Source organism: Staurois parvus, unplaced genomic scaffold (genome assembly GCF_062004578.1).
Source record: "Staurois parvus isolate SC_StPar_1 unplaced genomic scaffold, SC_StPar_1.0 ptg001058l, whole genome shotgun sequence".
Taxonomy (NCBI): Eukaryota; Metazoa; Chordata; class Amphibia; order Anura; family Ranidae; genus Staurois; species Staurois parvus.
The window spans coordinates 615751-625000 of record NW_028318854.1 but is presented as its reverse complement, the minus strand read 5'-3'; the positions used below and the strand labels follow the sequence as shown (position 1 = coordinate 625000).

Sequence of the window (9250 nt, the reverse complement as noted above, 5' to 3'; positions counted from 1 at the left end):
GAAGTCAAGGTCGTCGTAGTAATTCCGTATTCCACGACGAATATTGCTGTTCAGGAAATCCATGGTCTGAGGAAGAGAGGGAACAGGTCACATAATCCATAGTTACCGGATGGAAAATGGGTGAGGTAATGTTTTTATGGGAGAGGAACTGCACCCCAGAGCAATAAACTAGTATGACAACATGAGCAGCAAGTTATTCGGCAAACGCCTTAAAAGTGTATCAATGAACAAAATGTAAAATCATTTGTTGCACCCTCTAGGTAGATAGGATTTTTGTGGCTTGTTAGAAGCCTGGGAGGTAGAGAAGTCAGCTCAGGACAGGCTGGGAGGCTCTAAAAGGTCAGGGCTTCTGGAGCCCACCCACTCTTCTAGAACTTTCTGGAAGAGGGGTGAAGGAGGCCTGGATTTACAGGTTTAGGGGAACCTGACCAATCCCCAGGGTGAAGCCTGGCATGGTGGCTAGGACAGCCCTTAAATGTGAGAGAGAACCTGAACAGCAGGGGGTTGTTGTTGGAGTCAGGTGGAAGATGGACTGAAGGAAGGTGCTGGAACGTGGAGCCTGGGAAGGGTCCCTACCTACAGGCTGGCGAAGACAGGAGGATCACCACTGTACCTCAGTCACCTAGTGGAGGATGGCCTGTCAGCAGGGAAGGAGCCAGCCCAGCATAAAGCCTGAAAGAAGCTTCAACCTTTAAAGCTACAGGAACAGGATAGTGTGAGTACTTCTACACCCCCTGGGCCACAGAAGGGAGAGGGTGGTCAGGTGCAATACCCAACTAGTTCTAGGACTACTCAGCAGTAGATCTTGGAACCCCTTGCCCAAGGATACTCTCAGGACAGCTGGGTGGATGAGGAGAGTTTCATCTGGGGTCTGTGGAGGTTTACCAAGGGGAACTCAGTCCTTACTAAGACTGTTGCTGATTTTTGTCCACATTTTTGCTAAAAAGTTGTCCTCAAAGTCCTACAGTTCCTCGGGCATCCCCTATACCCCTAGACCCCATCAAAGTTGTTAACCCCTAATAAAAACAGCAAAATCAAGCTCAAGGACTGTTTTACCGACTCTGAGGGAAAAAAGAAAAGGTGGAAAATGCATGTTGCCTGTCTGTGCAGAGCTTCGGGGGACCCAGCAAAATCTAGTAGCACTATACATATATTCATTTAAATTATTTCTAGCCTATTCCTATTACTCTCACTTGAGGTTTGTACACAAAGATCTACTTCCTTGAATTCTGTGACATGTAGTCACTATGCCCTGTGAGTAGACACTGCTGTGTCACACATTTCACAGAACCTGCCTTCTGACTGGCAGAGGAGCTGGGAGGAGGATTTTCAGGGGACGGTGGAGTTAGAGGAATTACTGCTTGCAGTCAGTGGGGTACCATGGGATATGTAGTCCTTAGAAGAGACAGAAAAGTTGCAAAGCATGCAGGGAATCCAGGAAGTTAAAGGAAAGAGATGACAGCAGACAGGCAGCACTCACAACATGAAAGATTTTTCAAATAAGTTTATAATGGATTATCAGATATAAACCATTAGAATTGTTATTACAATGATATTATAAAATGAAAAAGTGTCAATTGTGACCATAGAAGTCCTTTAGCCTTTTCACTGCCGGAGCCGTTTTCACATTTAAAACAAAAAAAATAATCTTAGGCCTGAAGATTGAACCCCCCCCCCCCCCCACCCCAAACATATATTTTCTGAAAGCAGATGCCCTAAATAATAAAATAGTGGTAATTGCAATTTTTTATATCACACAATAATATTTCAAGGGTTTAGCAAAATTTAATTTAAAAAATACACTAAAGTTTAATTTTAGAGCACACTAATGCAATAAATTACCCAATTTTTTTGTAAAATATAAAAGATGACATTGTACCAAGTAACTAGATACCTAACAGGTATGGGTATTTTTATTTTTTCTTAAACCAAAAACCACTTAAAATTTTGAAAAAAAAAAAAGTTTTAGTTTTTGTTAAATTTTGTAAATAAGTGATTTTTCTCCTTCACTGATGTGCGCTAATGAGGCTGCACTGATGGGCACTGGTAGGCTGCACTGATGGACACTGATAGGTGGCACTGATGGACACTGATAAGGAGGCACTGTTAGGTGGCACTGATGGGCATTGGCAGGCATCACTGATGGGCATTGAAAGGCAGCACTGATACATGGCACTGATAGGCGGCACTGACTGGCACTGATAGGTGACACTGAAAGGCAGCTCAGATGGGCACTGATATGTGGCATTGATGTACACTGGTAGGCACTGATATGTGGCACTGATGGGCACTGGCACGAGGCAGTGACATAAGGCACTGATGGACACTGGCAGGTGGCACTGCTGGGGCTACACTGATCATCAGGGAACACTTCGGCTCTTTCCATGATCGGTGATCCGCTGTGTCCGAGGGACACAGCGCACCGCTGATCGCCGCACGCTCCCTGAGCCGCGCATGCGAGGTGAGAATGGGAGGACGTCATATGACGTCCTCCCAGAACGAGAGAACCACCTTGCGCCCGTCATATTACTATATGGCGGGTGGGAGGTGATTAAAGATGCAGGAGATAAACAAAAATACAAAATGTTCACTAACTAGTTTAAAGCTGTAAAACTTGATATTTTGATTACACCCTATTGCTATTAAGCTATTGCTGTTATGTTTAAATTGACATAATAAAGCTATGTTATAATTGCAGTTTTTTATATTTTGGACTCTTTGTTCTAAAGAAAAATGTAATTTCATAAGCTTTAAGGGGGCGGGGTTGGAGGCGGACCTGGGCAAGGTTGGGTGGGGCAACTGGTGGAGAGTAAGGTTTGTGCCTGGCTAGTAGGTCTAGACTGGAAATTTAAAGCCCTGCTATAGTCTATTGGGGAAAGACAGCCTGTCAGCAGGGAAGGAGCCAGCCCAGTGTAAGGCCTGAAAGCAGCTTAAAAAAAACAAAAAAAAACAAAACAAAAAAAATTTAAAGCTGCAGGAACCGGACAGTGTGAGTACTACTACTACAGGGCTAGGTCAGGTGCAATACCAAACTAGTTCTCCCTGGGAGTGTCTGACTTATCCTTTATCCCTTTCGCTGTCACAGCCCTTTTTGCGTTTTTTGCACACTTTTAAAAAATCTTAAGGCCTGAAGATTACACAACTCCAAAACATTATATATTTTCTGAAGGCAAAAGACCCTAGAGAATAAAATAGAGGTGGGTCCAATTTTTTATATCACACGATATTATCACAAAGGTCTAGGAAATACAAAATTTCATTAAAAAAAATACACTTTTTGGTTAATTTTAGGGCACAAAAAGCAATAAGTTATCCACATTTTTGGAGAATATAAAAGCTGAGGTTGCATTAAGTAAATAGATACCCAACATGACAAACCTTAAATTTGTGTGTGCTCGTGAAACGGCAACAAACGTTAGTACCCTATATTTTCTATAGGTGACGCTTATAAAGCCCCTTATAGGTCATCAGTTTGTCGTTACGGAGGGGGTCTGGTGCTAGAATTATTGCTATTATTCTTGCGTGTGTGGCGATATGTAACATGTTTTTGTTGTTTTCATGTGTAGGCGCCCCAGCGCATGTTTTAAGCTTGTGCGTGTACACATATGTAGGGGGCTTAAATGTTTGGGTGTAACTTACATTTTTTAAAAATAAATTTTTTTTAATCACATAGTGGACAAAAAAAAAAAAAGTCCCCTATGTGATGATTTGTGGTGACATGTTCTCTTTTTTGAGACATCCAAAGACTAAAAGACCCTGCATGTCTCCCCTATGTTCCACTGAATGTAATGCAGTGCACATCACAGTCCTGGGCCCACAGATGGGCATGCAGAGCCCGGGACATATAGCGGGCAGGGGGGCAGCGGCAGGCACTGTGGAAGCAATCGGGCGGCCTGAATGCTTCCACCTGACAAATGAGCCCTGCTGCCTTCCTGCGGCAGGGCTAAAGGAAAGAAAAAAAAAAAAAAAAAAAAAAAAAAAAACTACCTGCCCGGAGCCTAGAACTACATATCCTGGGCATCGGGCAATATGAATTGCACATCCCTGTGCCTGGCTGTGCAGAGCTTAGGGGGACTAAAAAAACTCAGCGGCCCTCAAGAGGGTAGCGCTACAATTGGATTTCATCACATGTGGGCAATACCTAAGACCATCACATATGGGCATTATTTACAGTGGTCTGCACACAAATGCAGCTTGTCTAGGAACTCCCACTCCTCCAAACTGATATCCACCCATCAAGGCATTTTGATTTTTGTATAACTTCATCCAAGGGCCAGCCAACTGTTTGCATCAGGGCTAAGGGTTCTTGAGAGGAGTACTGAGGCAGGAGGCTGTAAGGTTTTCAGAAAGCCATGTACAGCAGTCTGCCAGCCCCTTCCACCAGCAGTGGTCTGCCTGCATTGCATAGAGAAGCACAGAGAGCCAGCAATGACATCACTGGAACTTAAATAAAAGGTTTATAATGAAAAAAAGGGTATATTAAAAAAAAAAAATAATAATAATTAGCAGGTTGATGGGGTTTTGGGTAGGCAGGGGAAGTCAAAATATAAGCAGATTTAACATCAGCTTTAAGAAAGGTAAAATGTCTTACCTGGTTTCTAAATATCAGGGCAACGATCCCGCCAGTGAGCTCCAGGAGAAGGCAGACCCCCAATGTGTACATGAACTGCAAAAAGAAGAAGAAAAAAAAAATGTAAACAAAAAGGACACTTGGAGATAGTATGTATGATAGGATGGTGTAATAGATGGGGCTTTCCAAATTTGTTGAAGACACGGAAAACCCCTATTGCCTTGGGGACGGACCCAGAGTAGTGACAGTTACGGGTTTTTTTTTCCGCTGAAGACAAAAGACAACACAAAGCCTGTGTCAGTGTGAAGGGGTATTCTGGTCAGTGCAAACAACAACCCTTTTATTCTACAATGACCGCAAATGTAGAATAAAGTGTTAGCTCATGCGTCTCCATCTTGGTAAAACTCGTTTGCCACTTTCAGATTACAAATGGTGGCACACAATTATATAGGTTTCAAAATGCCTTTGTGAATAAACACTCCAATTAAATTATATGAACTTTGGTGACATGTCTTCATAGACATGCCGGCCACACGTGTTACAATCTGATGGATGAGTCACCTTTACATACAACATGTATGTAGTATTAGGACCTCTCTGATAAAATCTAAATTGAACAGATTTAGGTAAAGCTGAATAGATTGTAATCTTCACCTAATTACGGGTCTGTCGCACTCTTTGCAGTCTTTAATGACATAGAAGTCCCACAATGCTCCCGATAGCTAGAGACCAAGGCATCAAGGCTGCCTAGGCGTTAAGTCATGTGACAAAGAGCAGCGGTTGTGATGATTCATAGCAGGCAAGGGGTACACTCTTTTTATTCCAGTGATTTGATTATACACTCAGTTGACATGTTAAAGTGACACTAAACATCCTTACCTCATAATATATAATTGCCCTGTAATTGGTTTTTCATGAAACGGTTTATTATTGTGTTTTGCTTCCTTGTCTGCCTCCATGAGTTTCCAAAATCTCCTTTTCTCTCCCCTCCCCCCCACTCAGGGGCAGACTGACCATTTGGAAACTCAGGCACTGCTCGAGGGTCCGGGGTCAGTAGGGGGCCCCATGAGATGCCTCTGGTACCTTTTTCATAGGCTTTTTTGAGTTTGGGCAAGGACACAGGGGCCCCATGATCCCCTATTGCCCAGGGGCCCTATGAGTTGTCAGTCCGCCCCTGCCCCCACTTCCATTTGTTTGAAACAAGTAGTGCAGAATAGTTGTGGTCACACACCCTCACATAGGTGTGATCCTATGCCCTCGGTTTTCAGTGGCATAAAAGCTGGGGGAAGGAGAAACAGCAGCACACTGATCTTCCCAATTAATGGCTGTGCAAGGTGGTAGGGGGTGTCAGGGCAGGTCTGACCATTGGGGGAGAGCAGGCTGAGATTTCAGTACAGCTAGAAAACGGATCACGCTGTGCTCTCATGCCTAGTGTGGTCATTTTTAATAGGAAAGCAGAGGAGACTGGCAGAACACCAGGGATTTCACACAAAGGAATGCAAAAAGAGAACAGGATACTTTTTTTTTTTTTTTTCTTTTTTTAATACATGTACATGGTACAGCAGGCACATATCAGAAATATGAAATGTTGGGTTTACATATTCTTTAAGAATACATACTTGTATAGTTTTTCTTCTTTTGGTATAGTTTAGTGTCCCTTTAAGTTGTGTGAAGTGGATATTATCTATCCCCTTTAACCTGATAACCTAACACAGCAATAGAAGGGCTTAAATACTTACCTTTCCTGCAGAAATACTAATCCAGACTTCTGCCAATGCTGAAGTATTGATCATGTGATCTCCGCTGAAGGGGAATCAGAGTTCACACCAGCTCTGTGTAATCGTCACCCGGCTAAGCCCTTTCTGCAGAGATCATTCGAGTAATGCTCCAGCATTTGGCCATGTTAGCAGCATCTGAGAAAGACCAGAACAGCAGTTTCAGATAGACTAGTATTTCAGCTCTTCTCACCAATTTATAGTGTAGTGGGCTAAGAAGAATGAAAACTGACAACTGTTAATTTTAGGCCTACTTTATCCCAAAGTAGCAGATAACATACAGAACAGGCTCTAGCAAGGTATTTAGCCTCCCTATCACTCGGATTATGTCAGCATTTCTGTGCTCAAAGTGGTACATTTTTTTGCATTGAAATATGTTGTTTTTTTATTGTAGGCCTCTAATTTTTAGGAGTAACTCACTGAAATCTGTCCGAACAAGAGTCTAGTAAACATCCCGGATATGTTAAAATTTAAAACACGGAATCATAAATTATAATTTAATAAATAATCATAAAAAATAATATAATAATAAATTTAATTCACTATAATCAAACCAAAAACACTGAAATTTTAAATATAGCGCCAAGTTTGCACATCACTGAGCTAAGTCACAAAATCGTTTTCAGTGTCTGATGACGAATTTCCCCACGAATCATTATCACTCAATTCTGCAAGTGGTTCTGATTTACTATCGCTGTTCTCTAGTTGGTCTAAAACAGATTTTGACCTAAAGGGACGCTTTTTGGACACCATGGATTTCTCAGTTTCCAGGCAGAAAGAACAGTAAAAATGCAGGCAGGGCACGGGACAAAGCACTCGGGACAAAATGTATGTGAAATGGTTTGATACAGTAATGTTATACTATGTGATTTTAGTGAATTTAGTGAATGTCACTTTTACAATTTTCAAATTTCCCGTCAGTCCCGTCCCCGTACGTCCTGACATCGCAGGGAACGGAACCCGGAAGACAGATGCCGGCATCGGAGGGAGGACATTGCCGGGGACACTGCAGGAGGGACATCGCGGGAGCACAGGACAAGGTAAGTGAAGAAGGGATCCCAGAGCAACGCTGCAAGGTATTCCCGAGTGTAGCTCGGGGTTACCGCTTGTGGTACTGAAACTTTACCCCGAGCTACACTCAGGAATACCGCCAGGGAGGTTAAAGACACTCTGGTGCCCTACCATTTATTTGAGAAAAAAAAAAATATATATATATATCTGCCAATAAAATGACATGGGCATTTAGCATATTTATGCATGTTATTTACCTATAAAAGTCTCCTTTGTGTAGACATCTAAAAGCCCTGAGATCGGGGTGCTGGGTGCCATTATCTTGGGTACGACGTCAGCAGCCCCTGCAGACTCAGAGCTGTCAATCAAGTGACACTATATAGCAGCCATTCTTAACCTAGGTTCTGTGGAACCCTAAAGTTCCTCTAGAAGTTGATAGGGGTTCCTTAACCAATTCAATACCGGGCAATTTTACACCTTCCTGCCCAGGCCAGTTTTCAGGTTTCAGCGCTCTCACACTTTGAATGACAATTGCGCGGTCATACAACATTGTACCCAAACTAAAATTTTATCATTTTCTTCACACAACTAGAGCTTTCTTTTGGTGGTATTTAATCACCGCTGGGGTTTTTATTTTTTGCTAAATTAACAAAAAAAAGACCAAAAATTTTGAAAAAAAACAAGTTTTTCTTTGTTTCTGTTATAAAAGTTTACAAATAAATAATTGTTCTTCATAAATTTACCCCGAGATGTATTCTGCTACATGTCTTTGGTGAAAATAACCCAAATTAGGATGTATTTTTTAGTTTGTAGGAAAGTTATAGAGTTCACAAACTATGGTATAGATCTGAATATTGATCAATCCTGAAGTACTGACGGCAATCTAATTTCTTGAGGTCCAAGAATGTCAGAACAGTAGAGGTATCCCACAAATGACCCCTTTTTGCAGAGTAGACAGTCCGACGTACTTCATAAGAGGAATGGTGAGTTTTTTGAAGTTGTATTTTTTTTGTCATCATTTTTTGGAAAATGAAAAAATTGAAAAAATTATTTTCACTATTTTTTTTTTACATACTGTCACCAGTGCAGTACAGCGTCATCATATAACTGGCATGGCGGTGAACAGGGACACTGACTGGTGACAGTATGAAAAAAAAAAAAAATATTTTTTTTTGTTATTATTTTTAATGTTCTATTACTTTTTTAAATTTTTTTTTAATATTTTACTATGACCAAAGTAGTACAATGTTACCATAGTAACATTGTACTACTTTGGGGAAGTGATCAGTATTTTTTTATTTTTTTTACACAATTTGCTTATAGCAAAGAATTACTTTACTATAAGCAAGCATTTACCTGAATGAAATTGATTCAGTTTTTTTTTTTTTTGTGCTTAGCTGTGATTTGGTCACAGCTAATCACATGACGTGTGCATGTGATTAGCTGTGACCATTCACAGCTAGGCACTAGTATACAATGGATGGCATGAATGAAGCCATCCATTGTATACAACTGTCATGTGACCTGCTGTGATTGGTCACAGCAGGTCACATGGTACCAGCAACGGGGGCCGGTACTCAGATCTGTCATAGGCCGTGTCCGAGGTACACGGCCGGTGACAGGTCGCGCCGCTGTGCCGCTCTGCAGTTGCGCGAACTGAGCATGTGCGGGAGCACGCCAAATGGCGTGCACCTGGAATGCAGACGCACTTTTGCCGCCGCCAAACGGCCATTGGTCGAGCGGCAAATGGTTAAGCTATGGCTAATCGACCTTCAAATTTGATGGTGCTTGGATAGTTCTGACGTTAATACCACTTGGCAGAGCCAGCTGCAGGACACCAAGGCCGCCTGTAAGGGTGGAATTCTGTCACCACTATAAAAGGCAAGCCATAGAA

At 42.0% G+C, this 9250-nt stretch overlaps 1 protein-coding gene across 1 annotated transcript in view; it reads right to left on the bottom strand.

Moving 5' to 3' along the window:
• Positions 1-9250, bottom strand: part of TSPAN15 (tetraspanin 15) — a 76887-nt gene that overhangs the window by 14992 nt on the left and 52645 nt on the right. The window contains exons 3-4 of the mRNA XM_089658196.1: positions 4592-4666; positions 1-66 (exon numbers count right to left, since the gene is read on the bottom strand). The exon at positions 1-66 is cut by the window's left edge and continues 30 nt beyond it. Coding sequence (XP_089514322.1) covers positions 1-66; positions 4592-4666 — 141 coding nt within the window. The remainder of the gene's footprint in view (positions 67-4591; positions 4667-9250) is intronic.